The following is an 18,110-nucleotide window of genomic DNA, read 5'->3' as shown; positions in this document are numbered from 1 at the left end:
GTTTTAAATGTTTTCTTTCTTTCTTAATTTCGTTGTCTTGTTTTCATTCATTGTTCACATCATAAGAGTAGATACTGGAGGTCACTTTACTTATGGCCAGAGGACTACTTTAGAAAATACGAATGCCAAAGATAGACTTTCAAGAAAACACTATCAACCCTTTTCTGTATTGGAACTGAAGGACTGGATTCTAAACAAATGCTCCCAAAGAAAACTGTTCTATAAATTTATGGGATGTAGGTGCTGCCTATAGGTAATAGTTTAGTTGTGTAATTTCAATTAAAGTTGAATATATTTAGGCCATAGCAGATGTCTTCTCGACATATAAAAACATCATGTCTGGGGTATACCTACATATTTACATATCCACGAACTTCCTGTGTTGTCTTCCTTTATTCCTCCTGCCTGGTAGCTCCATGGTCAACCTCCTTCGTCCAGTATATTTACAATGCCTCTTCTGCACATGTCCAAACCATCACAGCCTTGCTTTTCTAACCCTACTTGTCCCTTTGATATAATTCTAATCTTCTCCTTTATCGTCGCTCTCAATGGAAATCTTAAAATCTTTATCCATCTTAAACCCGACTCTTACCACCCACCTCGCCACTGTCTCACCGTCCTTATACATGTCCTGCCCCAACCATTACTCCTTTTGATCTTCTCTGTACTTCTGCATCAACACTCTCAAAGCAAGCATCACACATGTAGTGCGCTTTCTCGGCTTGAAGCCATACTGCTGTTCACTAAAAGTCACCTCTCTTCGTAATTTAGCTTCTTCGAGTCTTTCCCACAGCTTCATGGTGTGGCCCATCAGCTTTATCCCTCTCTAGTGCACTTCCATTTCTCAGGCATCCTTTCAGTCTTCAAAATTGTGCTAAAAAGTACACTGCTCTCACTCTTTTAATAATTTATTACAATAATAATAATTATTATAAGGAGAAGAAGAAATCATCCACTTAATCCTCATATGAGAAGTTTAGCTGAAACGATTTAATTAGTTAATTAACTAATCAGCACACGGTGGCGCTATTGCTACCATTTTTTACTATAACAGCGAGGAGTGGGAAAGCTGCCCACCAAATTTCACTCTTGTGGTATTTACCACTATTTACCACTAGGGGCAGGCAGCTGTGCTCAAATATTTGCCGAATGAAGAGGAAGAAGAAGCGTTGCATTGCGTGACTACGTCATCACGTACAACGTGTAGCACAGAAGAAACATGGCTTTGAATGGAGGTTTGTGAACTTGTGTTATAAAAACAAGCTGACTTTGACATTTCTGTTGCTTGCCTGCATTGTGATTTAAAAAAGAAATTCTTTTTATTGAGGCTGTTCCTCTGGGTTACTTTATTTTTGCTTTTAAATTCGTCGCTGCCAGCGTAAACATGTTGTTAGCCAAACGGTAGCCCGGCTAGTTTGCTAGCTAGCTTGTCATTTCCTAGCAGAGCAGTTCACCTGTGATAGTCACACTTCAAAACAGTGCCAAAAGGGTTTTGTTATAATCCCGCTGAAGCGGTAAAGTAGAAGCAGACATATAATAGTATCCACAAGTTAGAGCAGCGCTTAAGACTGTTTATAATCCTAAAGTATTAAGAATACGAAAGAAGGATAGTTGTGGTCTGAAATCTGAAAATAAAATAAAATTAAACGTTTCGGCTGTTACTGACCTGCAGATGAAGAGGATTTTAAGTGGGAGCCTCCAACAGAAGCAGAAATGAAGGTGATCCAGGCTCGTAGGGAGCGGCAAGACAAAATCAGCAAGCTGATGGGAGACTACCTGCTGAAAGGGTACAAGATGCTTGGAGAAGCCTGCGAAGTGTGTGGGGTGAGTGAAGCAGGACGCTGTGCTGTGTTTGTCAGGTTGGGCGAGTTAGCCTCTGATATGTTATCACGGTATTTTATTAAATATGCAATAATTATATTTCTAAGTATATAGAAAAATATCAACGTCCTGATGATTGCAGCTCCCAGTCAGCAGCATTCATAAATGCAAACAAAATGAAGACTGCCTAATTTGAAGTGTAGATCTATTGTCACAAGGTGCCAGCAGGGTTATAGTGCAATAGTACTGACACTGCATGATAAACAGTGAGAGAGCAAAGGCCAAATATAAGCCCAGAAATGGCTTAAATAATGTAATCCCTGGAAATTTTAAGTAAGAGCTTAAGAAAAGGTTAAAATAATAGCAGTTTCACAACAACTATTCCAACTAAAGGAACTTAACGTGCACCTAATAAAATTGAATAATATTTTCTACCTGGGATGTCATATCTTAGTTGAGCATTTTAACCACCTGTTTAACACAGGAAGGGGGTCATTTTGACCCTCTTGGCATTTTAAAAGTTGTGTAACTTTAATTTAACAGTGTAACTGTTAAATTAAAACCCCATCATCATCTCGTATTTCATCAAATACTGAATTTTGGAGTGTGGGATCAAAAGGGAAAAAAATTATGAGTGCTTTTACCTAGAACCATGGAGGACATCATTTTGACCCCATAGAAATTGATGTGAAACCACTGCTGTAGCACACAGGGTTGCCTAGCAATACCATGTTTACACATGAGCCAGAGCTTGCCAGATATGATTGACTGTAGTTAGATCCAAGGTAAATAATTATTGCAAGGCTGAGGATGGGATTTCAAGCTGAAGGGGAGTGGTACAAAGCGCTGTGTGACTGAATGTGTGAGGAACCAGGAAGGTTGATGGCTGTGCAGAGCAACAGAGGAGCCGTAGCTGAAATGAATAGAGAGCCTAGAGGATGGAGAACTAATTTGAGCAAATAAAGAGTGAAATCCAGAGCACAGCAACCAAGTCAGTTTGTCTTGAGCAGGAGAGGTGAAGAGCTGCAGACTGAGACAGAGGAGTGAGCACACAGATTTGGTGATCAAAATCACCACTCCTGAGGGTTCTAGTGTTTATCGTCTATAAGCGTTACAGTTCTGTTAGGATGTCCCAAAAGGGGGAATCTGATAAGTATTACAACCACATAAATATAGAAAAAACCTAAATAAATAGGGCAAAGTGTGAATTTTATAGGTTAGTTTTAATGTAAAGATGGCACAGATAGATCTTTCAAACTATATAAGATTTGTACATTTATATTTTGTCATCATTTTTTTCTCTCTCTTCTTCATCTGCCTCATTCACCACTTCTCTCTTCTCCCTTATACCCACCTCATCCTCTTCCTACTCACCTGTAGTCTCATCTTGTGAACTGAATTACATGCTTTAACATAAGAAAATGTCCATAAACATACTTATTTAGTCCAGATTTTACCTGGTTGTCAGCAGATTAGACACTCCTGCCTCCAGACAGCTGGCAACACCAACTATAACAACTCCACTTGGTTATAAGCTAACATTGTGCCAGCTAAATAAAAATCCCTCCGATAAACAGTTTGATTACACTCTTACATCGTCTGAGATTTTATTCATACAGGCTGACAACGTTAGATCCACTTAAAAGAAAGCTTCTGACACAAGCTCACATCAGGGAAAAAAAGAAAAAGCAGAGGTTACTGACAGAGAAGTTCAGGATATCCTCAACAACTCCCCTCAGTATCACTGTCATCAGGAAGGAGTGAGCTTCTCTGACTCATTGACTCATCACAAACTTTTACAGCAAAACTCCCTCACTGTAAATGCACGTGGGGGATTCTCACCCAGCATATTGACAGCTGAGGTAAACGGTGATCCGAGAGTCTTCACTTACTACACATGAATGGCAGACAAAGTGACTGGGATGCAAATGTGAAATATCGCCTAATGTTTAATTGAAATGTGTCTCCCCCCCCCCCAATTTGTTGTTAGGTGTCATTGTTATTCAGATATTTTAAAATATAGTGTATACACAAATAGTAGTAGAAACATGCATTTAAGAGGAAGTTTAGAGCAACTGTTATGGGGTGTAGAGGGTTAAAACCCTCCTTTACCACCATATTAACTGCATCAGTAATTTCAATCCACTGTACGCTCTTCCTGTCATGTGGAGTGCCCCAGCGATGCTCAGTGGAGTCATGTTTACATTTGGTTTCACATCACCAGCTGCAGATATCTCTTTTTTTTGTTTGACTTCATAGCCTGGTTGTATTACACAGTATATTTTTGCCTCAAGCAGAGAAACAACTTTTTTTTTTCCTTTTGTTAAGTAGCTCCTTTGGGTCCTAAATCATCATCTCTTGTTAAACATGTCTGGGCTTGTGTCATCGTCTGTGCTAGGAAATATAAAAACATGGTTTTGCTGTGTCATTGATGGTACAAAGTGGCACTTTTTTTTTAAAAAATTATTATTATTATGTAAAAACGTATGTAGGTGTTATCATAAACAGAAGGTGAGGAGTGGCATCATTTGTGTATTTGTGTTTTTCAGACTATTCTTCTTCAGGACAAACAGCAGAAAAACTACTGCGTCTCATGCCAGGAGCTGGACTCTGATATTGACAAAGACAACCCTGGTATGCATTAAAAAAATTTTTTTAAATGTATTTATACAGGTAAACCTCATTGAGACATGGGGTCTTATTTTCCAGATTGACCCATTTAAATATCTGTACAAAATTACATTTTAAAACATTAGAATTCATATAAACAATTAACTGAAAAAATAAAACAAATTTAAAAAAAAAAGAGTAGCATTAACACATTAAGAGCAGGAACAGCCGTCCAATGATGCTTTCTCCAGTGTCCTTAGAATTTGTTTAAAACCCTTCAGCTCAACCAGACAAATTTACATTTAAAGTTACACATTTCAAATTGTTTAGAAGAAGATTTGGAAACCGTTATTTACACTGCAAAACTAGATTGAACATAAATTGCTACTCGACCACCCTTTCTCAAACGGTCTGCACGATAGATATTTAAACCTTTAAATCACATAGTCTTATGTTTTCCATGTAAATAATTATAAATATCTTTTCAAAAAACATACATATGTTAGCCCACTTTGTGTTCGTGTTACATTGTCTGCCCTTTCTTTCTTCCTCCCAGCCCTGAATGCTCAGGCCGCATTGTCCCAGGTGAGGGAAAGGCAGCTCGCAGCCCAGTCCCCCGCACCGTCCCAGGCTCCTGAGCTTAATGACAGCCCCAGCAGCAGTCAGGGAAATATGTCTGTTCCCCAGCCCAGACCAGAGCACTGTGAGGGGGCTGCCGCAGGTGGAAGAACTCCTCTGCCTCCACCCGCTGTCCCTTCTCCTTCAACTCCAGCCTCCACTGCAGCCCTGGCACCAGCTCGTCCCTCAGTTACTCCACAGAGCTCTGCCCAGCGACTTGTGTTGCAGGAGGCTGAGGAAGCTGTCCTCACCAAACTTCGCTGGGCCACTAACCAGTTACAAAGTTCAGCCTCACTGGAAGCAAGCATCCAGCTGTGCAGCCTCATCAACAGCTGTGCCAACTCGCTGCGCAGCCTCAAGGAGCTCACCCAGTAGCCGCCACAGACTGGCTGAAACCCTGGAACACTGTTTCTGCTTGCCTCTGTCTTGGAGTAATGACTCTGGTTCAGCTTCTCTCTTTTTGGCTGAATCCTTGCTTAGAGATGATTTCAAAATTGGTCAGAAAGTATTATGAAAATAGGAATATAACATCAAAAGTGCACCAGTTACTCTTGGATTAATGTAGTTGTATAGCTGGCAGAAATGTTACAAATTTGACTGTTTTTTCATCCTTTTGGAAGTTACAGCTGATATTAATCTAAAAACATAATTAATTTAACCCATTCTGTGATTAAATTCTTCTAATATGGTTTAATCCATAGAGCAAAGAAATAAATGCCAGTTAACACATGCTTCTACGCATTTCCATTGAGAAAAAGCCAGCTTTTTTGATACAACACCACAAATGCTGGACACTAAGTTGAAACCACTGATGTCAGTATCTGATAGAGGGGCTATCACCAGATATTCACCAATGGTTTGCTGAAGCAGCCAACAGAGTCTTTCCTGCGTTGTTATCTCCCCTTAGAAATAACCCTTTCTTCCTCTCTTTACCACTCAATTGTCAAACCTGTGGAAATGTGGGATGGTCCTCCTTTGGCAGAACTGGCTCCACACTAGTCACATGTTGGTGGAAAAGAGCTATAAGGGATCTTTTATTACATTCAGATTCATAGCACGTCAGTATTTTTGCCAAAACGCGTCATTCCTCTAATGTGGCCCTGTATTGTCTCACAAAGCCTGCTGCTCAGTCTGACTCCATTTCTGTTGTCTCTGACATTGTGGCAGTGCAAAGATGGTCATTGTAGAAAGTTTTTGTTGTATATGTATTTCATGCCTAATGGTGGCGGTCAGGTGGCTCGCCGATGTCTCTATGAGAGCGCGCAGAATTCGGGAGTCAGACATAATACTTTGAAAAAAGCTGAGAGCAAATATACTCTGAATTGTATGTTGATAGAGGAAAAGCCAGCTTCAGTGTTGATCAAGGTAGTAAAAGATTTCTAATAATGTATCACAATAAAGCACTTCTTGTTCAGGAGCTCTGCAGCTTGTTTCTTTTCATAAGAGGGCTTCATAAAGGCTGGATCCATATACAACACCAGACACAAGGTGGGGTTTAAAGTCGTTTACAGGGGCACAGAAACACATCAAAATATAGTTTTAATGTGAGGGTGATGTGTTGAAGCAAGTACAAAATAAACGTTTACGGCTTTTGCATCCTCTCCATGCAAGTTTGGATTTATTGCATGGCAGGCTGGTCTGGGATTTAACTGGAGTTAGAGAAGTGCTTCAGTTAAAGAAACCACCGTTGTGCACTTTATCCGGAAATCAGGGCAATCATGGTCTTGTTGCAGCCGGGTGAAGCAGGTATGCTGTCTCAAAGCTTGACTTCACATTTGTTACTCCTACATTACATCTAATCTGCTTTGCACTTGAAAGGTGTGGTTTCGATGGGACAGCTATGTTCTGTGAGAAATGCATAGGTGCTGTTTCCACTGAGGGTTTGTTTTCCATATTTTAACGTGCCATTGCGTCTCCTGATGAGGTGATGGAAGAGTTTGTGCCACGGAGCTGACTGTCCACTGGGTGGTGTCTTTTCATCACTGAAGCTGCTGCTGCCCAAGGATTTGCAACATCCTGACCTCCAGCAGGGGATGGTGCTGGGGCTTGAAGAAATTGCACATCAGGCGAGGAAGCATCTGGGCCAAAAGTGATCAGCTTCCAGATTTTTTTTTTTATATTGGTAAACATTGTAGATAACAGGATTTACACAAGGGTTTTATATAAAATAAAATAAAAATGACCTGTTTTGCAAGCCACATTCATCTTTTCACACAAATATTTATACAGCACTTTATTCTATGTACTTCGGAGCTTCTTTTACCTTGCATCCACACCTACACCCAATTTAAACTACTACGCCCTGTCGAAAACACTTAGAATAACACTCAGTCATTCTAATGACTCCATAACAGCGCCTCAAAATGAAACTTGAGCTGTAATTGTTTATTTTATTTTTTTCAAGTGGCAAGAACAGATGTTTTACTTTGGCGCTTCTCTGTTCGGTCCAATCCTTTGAATACTGATAATGGATTCTCTAAGGAAGTGGAGAAAGATAAGAAGCACACAAGAGTTCTCTCTTCCTCCTTGTCTCTTGCGATTTCTGAGGCTGGTGACTCGGATGAATTTATCCTCAGCAGCAGAGGTGACTCTTGGTCTTCCTTTCCTGGGCCGGTCCTCATGTGAGCTAGTTTCATCGTAGCACTTGATGGTTTTTGCGACTACACTTGGGGACACATTCCAAGTTTTTCCATTTTCTGGACTGACTGACCTTCAGTTTTTAAAGTAATGCTGGGCTGTCATTTCTCTTTACTTAATTGATTGGTTTTTGCCATAATGTGAATTCTAACAGTTGTCAAATAAAGCTGTCAGCTGTGTACCAGCTGTGACTTCTGCGCAACACAACTGATGGTCCCAACCCCATCAAGAAGGCAAGAAATTTCACAAATGAACCCTGACAAGGCACACCTGTGAAGCGAAAACCATTTCAGGTGACTACATCATGAAGCTCATTGATAGAAGGCCAAGGCTGTCAACAAAGCAAAGGGTGGCTACTTTCAGGAATCTAAAATATAAAACATATTTAGAGCTATTTATCAATTTTTTATTTTTTATTTTTTTGCTACGTGACTCCATATATCTTGCTTCATGTATGTGATGTTTTCAGTATGTGTCTACAATGTAGAAAGTAGTAAAACAAAACAAAACAAAAAAAAACATTAAATTAGAAGCTGGGTCCAAACTTTTGACTGGTGGTGTATATCCATGACAGCTTTATTTGCCATTCTCCTGATGTGATTGGTAATGTCAGAGGGGAAGTTTATAACAGTTTATTAACACTTATATGGCCGTTTCTTCCTCTTAGAAACCTCAGGTTGAAATTTAACCTTAGATTAGTTGAATTTATCTGAAAACATGAAGTTGTAAAGTCCGTTTTCTCTCGTCGTGCTGCATGCTTGATATGAGAATAGTGTAAAGGTTCCCTGATCTACGTGGGATCCAGATCTTTGCAACTTGGTAAAAAAAAAAAGTTGTATGCTACTCCAAGCAAAAATACACTAACTTGCACTCACTGTGCTGCAGGAGAACTTACAACCACTGCTAGAGAAGAAAATCAAGAGAGGTGAGTAAGATCAGACATTGGCACTGTTCAGGCATATTTTGTGCCATCTACATGCTCCAACGTGCTTGTTGTTTGATTCTGAAACTGCATGCCTGCATTCACAGAAATGTGAATGCAGGCATGCAGTTTGTGGTTTCATGAGGATTTCATCATTTTTCACTGTGTATGTTTTATACAAAGAAATCTCTTCTTTTGCTATTTAGGTTGGTTGTTTTTTTATGGTGAGCAGGATGCTTTCATGTTCCTAATCAGATGTTTGCCACTGTGTGTGATACAGTGGGAGGTTTTAGAGACTCTGAGCCGCAATCCTAGAGTTTTATCCTTCACACAGTAGTATCAGGGAGTTGTGTGATTTGTCCAAGATTTTCTTACTTCACTTCAATATGTTAAATGACCATAGGTTTTCAACAGCAGTGTATGGGGAAAAACAACCAGTTTTTAAAAATTATGCATACAAAACAAACCTTTTTGCTTCCTCTTGAGACTCCAGCGAGAACAAAATCAACTGTCAGATTATCAGAAATGATTCCTGAGTAAATCCTGATGGGATTCTGCTCAGAGGTCGTGAATGCAGATATATTAAGCTGTCATTAAATGTTTGGAAGTCAGTGTCTGTGTTTAAAAAGTGACTTTGCACATCATGGTTTTTCTTTCTACTTTGCATATAACTGCAGCGTGTGCCACAGACGTATTCCTGCATTCGGTTAAAGACAACCAGGTGGTGGTATTGCCAAATATGACCAACAGGGGACATGCTGTCTTCAGCCAAGAGAGAGCTCCTGCAGTCCTCCACCTTCTCCTCCTCCTTCTCTGAGGTCATCCTACATGGCTGCATCATGGGGAAAACCGTTTGCTCTGGAGAGATGCCTGAGAAGAAAGTCTCACGCTGTTCTCTATTTATAATCAACACATGTTGTGGATATTGTTAGAATATGCCTCTCTGTCACTCTAAAAGACAGTTGGGCTGAATTTCTGTGTGTGTGCGTGTGTGTGTCTGTGTTCATGCTCTCTATCTCATCCATCACCAGAATGTTTTTGTGGTTTGGCCTTTTAGGCTCAATGCAAATGTAAATTTTTATGTTTCACATATTTCCCACTGCTCACTGCTCGTCTCATAGAAGCCTTGTTATCGCTATTGGTATCATATGACTCAGTTACTGTAAATTCAACAGTCGGTGATTAGTAAAACAAATAGACATCAGAAGGGGTGGTGACAGCAGGCAAAGCTGGAAAGGGCAATAATACTACCAGAGCTACAATGCACTGACTTGTGAGGTCAGTTCCTACAGCTGGGAAATAACCCAGATAGGCAAAGAGAAACAAAAGTGATATGGAAATAAAAGAGACAACACAAAAATTACATGTTTGTGCTACAGTAGAAGAGGCCAGACAGCAGCAAGTGTTTACAGTAGACAGAAATTAGTTTTACTGACTGCAGAGAGCACCAATTAACAAATGAGGGGATGAGATGACACTGCAGGCTGTGATGTGTGTGTGTGTGTGTGTGTGTGTGTGTGTGTGTGTGTGTGTGTGTGTGTGTGTGTGTGTGTGTACATGTTTAGAGTAGGATTGGGCAGAGGTACTGAGAGGTATAATGCCGTTTTGAATACCAAAACCAAAGAGTAACATTAGCCCAACTCTGAGTCATGAGAGAGTTACCCCCCTGCTGCTGCCCCACACTCCTCCACTCCAGCTGCCTCTGTCCATCCATCAATCCCTGTTCTCCATCCTATAAATACACTCCTGCTCTCACTGAGGAAAATCCCTGTGCCTTGACCTAGCTTACACACACGCATACGCACACAAACACATACACTGGACTGGAGTCTATTGGCTCTCCTCAGTGGAAACTATTCCTCTAACTACATGAAACACACTTTCCTGAGTGAGCGTTGGATGACGCAGCCGAAACTCAGAAAATGATTTCAGTTATAAACCCAATTTGAAAAACGCAATTTCAAGACACAGTGTGCTGAGAGCTTGCATGACTTTCAGCATGCTGGAGATGAGAGTCTGAACGGCTGATTAAGTTAAATGTCAGATAAGGCTGTTCAAGATAGCTAGGATCAAAGTCTGCAGGTATAACTGAGGACTGTCACCTCAGTGCCTCCACACAAACAGCAAGATAAAGGAGTTTGCATACCACTGCATCAGTCTTTGCATATCCTGTCTGACTCTGCCTGTCTCTCTGTTGCTGGCTGCTGTCACCCATGAAAAAAGGGAGGGTTAACTAACACTAAAGGAAGCAGACCTATATTACAACAACCCCACGCTTGAGTCAGCTGCGCCGTCTCCACATGTGGATTACTGGCAGAAAGAGAGGGACGAGCTGTCAGTGAGAGCTCCTGCAGTGGTCTGACTGAAACTTCGGGCTCCTGTCGTATTATTTTGAAGCTTGTGTTAATGACAGAGCGGAATCGGTTCCTCTTTACTGACTCTTCAGCTGCCTGTTCACGGTGTACGGCTCTTGCTTCTCGGTACATGGCGACATTTCTGTCCTTCTTGTTGTGTGTCAGTGTGTGATTCAACTCGGTGCCAATGAGCGCAAGTCACAGCTTGTGTGAAGTTCATTATAAGCAACAGGAGCAGCAGCAGCAGAGAAGGAAGAAGAAAGCCTTATAAGGAGCACAAGCAGCGGACAAAGTTGGATTATTGTCGGGCGGAGGGCTTCTTCAGTTTTCCTCTTTGTTAGGTTTTATTTTAACCGCTGGAAGTTATGACTTCGGTGTGGAAAAGACTGCAGCGAGTTGGTAAAAAGGCTTCAAAGTTTCAGTTCATCGCTTCTTACCAGGAACTCGTTTTGGAGTGTACCAAAAAATGGTGAGTAAATGCGCTTTTCTGCATCTATTTGCTCACGATTTTTATTGTTGGAGATGTGAGTAGCCTCCTGATACTGTGTGAAGCCTGTTATTAGCTATAATAAGCCTTCTCCCGGCGATGTTTATCTCATATCGTGGGTGTTTCCGCTACATTGAGGACGATGAGGGCGTCCCCCATGTGCTGAGCTGACAGTGCGGGTTCGATTCCCCACCCCGACTGCGTGGACGAGATATGTCCACTGCTGTGACCATGCGCATGTAGGACTCTCTATAGTGTTCAGGCATGCTCATCGTTGTTAGTTCATGTCTGGGATTAAAATAAACTATTTTATGAGGCTAAAGCTCGTTAAGGCTCCTTTCTGTTACACAAAACTTTTGGAAGCTGAAACGTTATATGACTCAAACTGATATACTGAAAGCAAAATAAGTCAAAAGTGTCAGCTTCAGGGGTCAAGGGCAAGGTTATTAGACTATAGCTAACTAAGCCAGCTACTTAAAAAAAGAGAGATAATAAAAGAGTTGATGCAAATAAAACAAAAACTTAGAAAAGATACTACAATGCAATTAAAAAAAATACAAAAAGAAATGCTGATTTGTCAGCAAAAGTGTGAGGCTCTGGCATTAAAAAAAGGAAACTAAAACTAATGCAATGCAGTCATGTGAAACAGAAAGTTTTCACAGGACTCTGTGCAGTCCTGTCAAGCACGGTGGTGGAGGTGTGATGATTTGGGCTTGTTTTGAAGCGACAGGACCTGGGGACCTTGAAGACATGGGATCAGCCATGAACTCCTGAATATGAGGCCATCTGTCCTACATCTAAAACTTGACTCAAACTGGGTCATGCAAGAGAACGATGATCCCAAGCACAGCAGCAAATCTATAAAGAGTGGCTCAAAAAGAAAAGAATCGATGTGTTGCAACAGCCCAGTCAAAGTCAACCTGATTGAATTTACTGCAGGACCTTAAGAGAGCTGCGTATAAACAAATGCCAACAAACCTCAATGAACTGAAGCAACATTATAAAGAAAAGTGAGCTAAAAGGCCTCCATAATGATATGAGAGACCAATAAAGACACAGAGAAAAGCTCAGTTTAAGTCATTGCTGCTAAACGTGGTTCTACAAGCTACTGAATCATTATGTGTACTTAGCGTTTCACATAACTGCACGAGGACTGTGAAAACTTTCTTTTTCATGTGACTGGAAGTGGTATTACACATTATCATAATCTTAAAATCCCAAGTACAATCTCTTCTGTTAACAGCTTCAGCAACATCTTTAAACTTTCACCCAGATGTCAGTTCGGACCACACTGCACCTTCTTATCTGTTCAGATTACATTAAATGATGTATTAATTGGGTAAGCGGCTTTCCAGCACAGACCCCAATAAAGACCAGATTGGTTTAAAAAAGTTTAAAGAGTTTGATTAACAGCAGAAAGACACAGGTATACATCTGTGGTGTAAAACTTATAAAGGCAACTGAGTGATTTACTTCCTACATTCAGAGTTATGAAATCAGAGTCTTTGACTTCCACTGTCATAATGAGACAGGGAAGAAAAAACAGAAACCACAGAAAGAGAAGGAAAGGGAGGAGTAAAGAGGAAGTGAGGACACCACCAGAGATCCATCCAAAGTTTCAGTCATGTGTGCTCAATGTATGTGTTGGTGATCAACACATGTTTGAACGTGATTAAACTCTGAGGTTATTGACAGGAAGTAAACTCTTTGGCCACATGTAGGTCCCTCTACAAATATTCTGTGTGCGCATGTGTCTGTGTTTAAGGGGGTGTTCTAATTTAGTGTTAGCCTATTATTTAAGATCATCGACTTTCTGTACTGAGACACATATACAATAGTAACAAAGGTGGCCATTTTAACTACAAGAAAGGTTAGGGTTAATCACGGTCGGGTTGGATAAAAGAAGCAAAAATACAGAGGGGGGGGATTTAAGAAGGACCCGGAGACAACATTTAGAAAATGAACTAATGTTGACAGAGGCGGTGAAGTGGCACAGGCATAATAAAAGACTTAGCAACAAGACTATTTTTATGTCTTAGAAACGCTTCATGTGACCAAACCATGAGAGATGTTGGTGAGTAAGTGAGCAGGTTTGCTGAGGAAACAGCTACGCTTATATCTAACACTTAGCGCTGCATGCGAACATTTCAACACAGAGGCGAGTCATGTTTACCACTCATCCAAGCAGTCGTGGGATAAGAAAACTATTGTCTGTTGAGCTGTGGTGTACAGTAATCACAAGTTACTGAGCTGTATTGCACCACCATTGTTTGCTTCTTTAAAACCAGTCTCAACTCTCCACCGCTGCCCATTGTAACTGTGCCCAATAGATCTTTTCACATCTTCGTATTATAGATTATATTTCCTTTCAGCAAATGTTGATGTCTCTAATTTTTATTTAATGTATTCTTCCCTTATCCTCTGCATCTCTGTGCCTACCAGGCTATTTCTGATGGCACTCCCTGACCCCCTAACACACATACCGCACAAACACATGTGCTCACAAAGCCTTCTCAGCCATACTTGAACACTGATGCACTGAAACGTGATACCACATGGACCATCTAAAAACTATTGCTGTCATTTTTGTATGTATTGGAATATTTCATGTATAAATGTAATGTAGTAGGGCTTAGCAATGAGATTTAGAGAGTCTTATGAGTTATTCCTCCATAGCGGTGAGAGCAGTGCTCTTTGCCTCATAGAGAGCACTTGGCTCTCAGACTGCGGGATTTTGAAAGTAGAATGGGAGGCAGAGCCTTAAGCTTTCAGGCCCCTCTTCTGTGGAACCAGCTCCCAGTTTGGATTCTGGAGACAGACGCCCTGTCTAGTTTTAAGATTAGGCTTAAAACTTTCCTTTTTAATAAAGCTTATAGTTATGACTGGATCAAATAACTCTGCACCCTCCCTTACTTACACTTACAATAGGCCTAAGTTGCTCAGGGCTTCCCATGATGCACGATAATTCTGGTTTTGCCAGAGATTTCTTCCTATTAAAAGGGAGCTTTTCCTTCCCACTGACACCAAGTGCTTGCTCATAGGGTGTCATCTGATTGTTAGGGTTTTCTCTGTATTATTACAATATTTTTGTTGTCCAGTTTTACTTTTTAAAAATGTTCAAAAATTGTGCGGTAAAGTGCTGCAAGACAACATTTAGATTCATTTTTTCCCCTGGCCCAGACAAAGGAATAAATATGAATAATATATAACATTGTTATAACACTATTATTGACATTTATTACTACTATTAGTAGTAGTATTAGTGGCGGCACAAAGGGGTATTATGTGGATCGGTGCCTGCATTTGTTAGTATCTCGTGTCCTGTTAAGGGGGCTCCTCTCTTCCTGTCATAGGCACGCCTTATAGTCATACAAATTTAGGTCATATGACTGTGCAGCTTCCTGTCTCACTTCCTGTGCCAGAGAGGGCTGAGAAATACAATAGAAACACAGAAACAGATGTTATAAAACACACATTTACAAAAAGACAGGTACACACTTGTAACATGTTTCATGTGGTAACTTGTTGTACTCTAACACTTTAACACATAAATGCACAGCATCACATCTTCACAGACCTGCACAGATTTGCTGACAACCATCTTCACAAATAAACACACATCATGTTCTTTCGTTGGCACAGAGGAATTATTATTCAGCAGTCACAAGATCTCTTACTTGTGTTATCTAGTTTGGATCATGTCTACTTTGTTCTGAGAACTTGCTTGCTTATGAACAAAGAGTGTATTAGGTATGACTGACATACAATGGCCTGAGGGAAAATGGCACTTCTGTTTTGATGTGTGTTCGTGTTTCTTTAGGCAACCAGACAAGCTGAGGGTGGTGTGGACCAGGAGGAACAGACGAATGTGTTCCAAGGTGAAGTCACCAAAACACCGCACACATAAACACATACACAACTCCTCACAGCTCTGTTAATGCATTATTTCTTGTGCAGCTCCACAGTTGGCAACCTGGAATCAAGAACCCCTACAGAGGCATGGTAGTGTGGCCTGTCCCGGAAAACATCGACATCTCTGTTACTCTCTTCAAGGTACCAACACCCAGTGTACAGAGTGTACTATTTACAATGTAATAACAAAGTAAAGGAAAAACCTGAGTAAATGAGGGGAAACACATAACAAAGGTCAGGGTATAAGTTGTTTCTGGGTGGCTTGAACAAGTTGATCCTTGTGTGAATGGTTTACTGTGGCCCTAAATGTTACGAAAAGTCCCTTTTAGAAAGATCGTTTTTAATCCTTCAGTAGTTTAGAATACTTTATTAAGCCAAAGTTTAAACTTAGGCTTTCCTTAGAGTCAAGTTAACACCATGGTTAGTTAGTGGTTAGTCGTATTATCTCATAGCAAGAAGGTTCTGGCTTCAAATGTTCTCACTGGTCTGCTGGGGTGTTTCTGTGTGACTCTGGACCCTGTTCTTGTGTGGGTTTTTTCTACAGGTACTCCTCCTACAGTCTAGTCATTTTAGGGTGTTTGGTGATTCCGAATCGATTTAAGGTGTGGAAGTAATATAGATAAAGAGTTTAATTGCTCAGAATAAAAGAGACATGGAATATATATGCGAGAAAAGTGGCCGGTAAGTGTGGAAAAGTATATATAAGGATGAATATAGACACTATGACATTAAACATGGGTTAACAAAGTCCTGTTGTAAAGCTTCGAACTGAGCATTTTGACAATTTGGCATTCTGAAGCCAAACATGATGGATATACCTTTCATTATCGTCCTTTGTATCTCCAAAAGGGACTATAATTTAAATGTGTTTTAGTAAATAAGACTCAAGACCAGCATCTAAGACCATAAACTCAGCAGGAAAGTGTTGACTGAGGTCACAGACAAGGGAACAGAGGCTTATTATTCCATAGACTTCCAAACAACCAGTCTTCTTTTTGCTAAAGGGGCTGCTCTCTGCTGGCCTTTAAAAAGAATGCATGTTTAAGTGCTGGCTGCACTGGAATTGCTTTTAAGTCCATCTTTTAAATAAATTCAGTATACAGTCATGTGAAAAAGGTCATTTCAAAGCAGTCCTAAGTACAGTCCATGAATCAGCAGCTTATAATCCATCGTTAACAGAAATAACTTGAAGTAATTGTTTTCTGTGTAACGTTATCAGTGTTTCACATCGCTGTGGAGGAATTTGGGCTCCTCTTTTTTTGCTAGAAGTTTCCATTTGTTTATCCACAGCGCTCTTAAGGTCCTGCCACTGCATTTAAATCAAGATGAGATCTGAATTCTGACTCTTTTTCAGTCATTCTGTTGGAGATTTGTTGCTGTGCTTGTTAAACTGCATAATTCTAGCCAGACTGTAGCTGTCAGACAGAAGTTTTAGTCAAACATGGTGCTGTGCAATATGGCTAAACATCTCCATTCTGGTATCATCTCATTGTTCCAGAAGTCTTGTAGTTTTTTAAGATACAGCATTGCAAAGCTAAGCCATGCTGCCACATTCAGTATGCAGAGTTACGTACTTTGGTGACTCCCTGTAAATAAGGGAAAAAACTGAAAGTAGCTTTCTGAGCGTTGCAAAGTCTAGTCTTTCAGACCAGGAAACTGCCCAAACTCCAGCTTCTATTGAGGTGCTCACATGTGTTAGTGATTATTTAATCAAGTGAATTTGATAAATATCACTTGGCTGCTACTTACCATCTCCTAGAATTAAAACCAGATAATTCCTTCCTTCCTGGACACAGTAACAGTGTACTGCATGTACTCCTGTTTTTCACAGGACTTTATAGAGTTTATGTAGTACACCTGAAGACTCTGGCATATGTGTGGATATGTGGATACAATGTTAGGAGGATGTTACATTAAACAGTCTGTATTTTTATGACAATCCCCTCAGGATGCCAATGCTGATGAATTTGAAGACAAAGAATGGACCTTTGTCATTGAGGGTGTAAGTATCTCTCTATGCCTGACTAAAACTGTTTATAAGTAAAAAAAAAAAAAAATAAGCAAAAGGTTTGCCAATAAAATAGCCAAACCTAAATAGCTCAGACATCCAGTTATAAAATTCAGACTCAGCTTAATCACCAAGTAGAAATCAAAGAATATGGTATAAAATACTTGTTTGTGTTATTTACAGGAAAATAAGGGTCACCGTAAGGTGCTGGCATCCGCTGACATCAACCTGAAGCGGTTTGCTAGCCCCACGCTAACCCAGACTGACCTGACGCTGAAGCTGAAGCCACTGTCTGTCAAAGTGGTGGAGGCCACGCTCAAGCTGTCCCTCTCATGTGTCTTTATTCGAGAGGGAAAAGCCACGTGAGTAGTTTAAGTCACTACTACTTACTTACTCTTACTACTGTTCTACATCAGGGAGGTGTGACAATAGCACTTTTAACCTGAGTTTAATAAATGAGTCATAGCTTAAAGAGTAAAAGCATTTGAAAACACTTTTTTTTCATAAAGAGTGCTTCTTATTGGTGGGGTTGGTAATGAGGTTGTGGTGCATGTTTTTCTTGTTCTTCAGTGATGAAGACATGCAAAGTCTTGCCAGCTTGATGAGCGTCAAACCCACAGATATCGGCAACCTGGACGACTTCAATGAGAGCGATGAAGAAGAGGATAAGAAGTCTGTGACTGCCACAGGTAGGCAGGATTACACTAACACAGTTTTTTTGACCTTTTGACATTTCCTTTT

General features: G+C 40.4%; 2 protein-coding genes across 5 annotated transcripts in view; both read left to right on the top strand.

Annotated features, from left to right (window-relative positions):
- Window positions 1-1,143: 1,143 nt before the first annotated feature.
- Window positions 1,144-6,463, top strand: znrd2 (zinc ribbon domain containing 2). The gene is made up of 4 exons (XM_063486363.1): window positions 1,144-1,235; window positions 1,673-1,824; window positions 4,371-4,455; window positions 4,988-6,463. Exons 1-4 carry the CDS (start codon window positions 1,220-1,222, stop codon window positions 5,422-5,424), a joined length of 690 nt encoding a protein of 229 aa, XP_063342433.1. The 5' UTR covers window positions 1,144-1,219; the 3' UTR covers window positions 5,425-6,463.
- Window positions 6,464-10,867: 4,404 nt separating this feature from the next.
- The window catches only part of LOC134636652 (EH domain-binding protein 1-like protein 1), a 29,857-nt gene continuing 22,614 nt past the window's right edge, over window positions 10,868-18,110 (top strand). For all 4 annotated transcript variants that reach the window (XM_063486735.1, XM_063486734.1, XM_063486733.1 and 1 more), the window contains exons 1-6: window positions 10,868-11,431; window positions 15,270-15,327; window positions 15,407-15,502; window positions 17,310-17,363; window positions 17,553-17,731; window positions 17,940-18,058. In XM_063486735.1, the coding sequence (XP_063342805.1) occupies window positions 11,328-11,431; window positions 15,270-15,327; window positions 15,407-15,502; window positions 17,310-17,363; window positions 17,553-17,731; window positions 17,940-18,058 (610 nt within the window). In that variant the 5' untranslated portion in view covers window positions 10,868-11,327. The remainder of the gene's footprint in view (window positions 11,432-15,269; window positions 15,328-15,406; window positions 15,503-17,309; window positions 17,364-17,552; window positions 17,732-17,939; window positions 18,059-18,110) is intronic.

The sequence above is a fragment of the Pelmatolapia mariae genome, linkage group LG10_11, assembly GCF_036321145.2.
Source record: "Pelmatolapia mariae isolate MD_Pm_ZW linkage group LG10_11, Pm_UMD_F_2, whole genome shotgun sequence".
NCBI classification, from domain to species: domain Eukaryota; kingdom Metazoa; phylum Chordata; class Actinopteri; order Cichliformes; family Cichlidae; genus Pelmatolapia; species Pelmatolapia mariae.
Note: the sequence above shows the minus strand (reverse complement) of the source record. Positions and strands in the feature narration are given on the sequence as shown.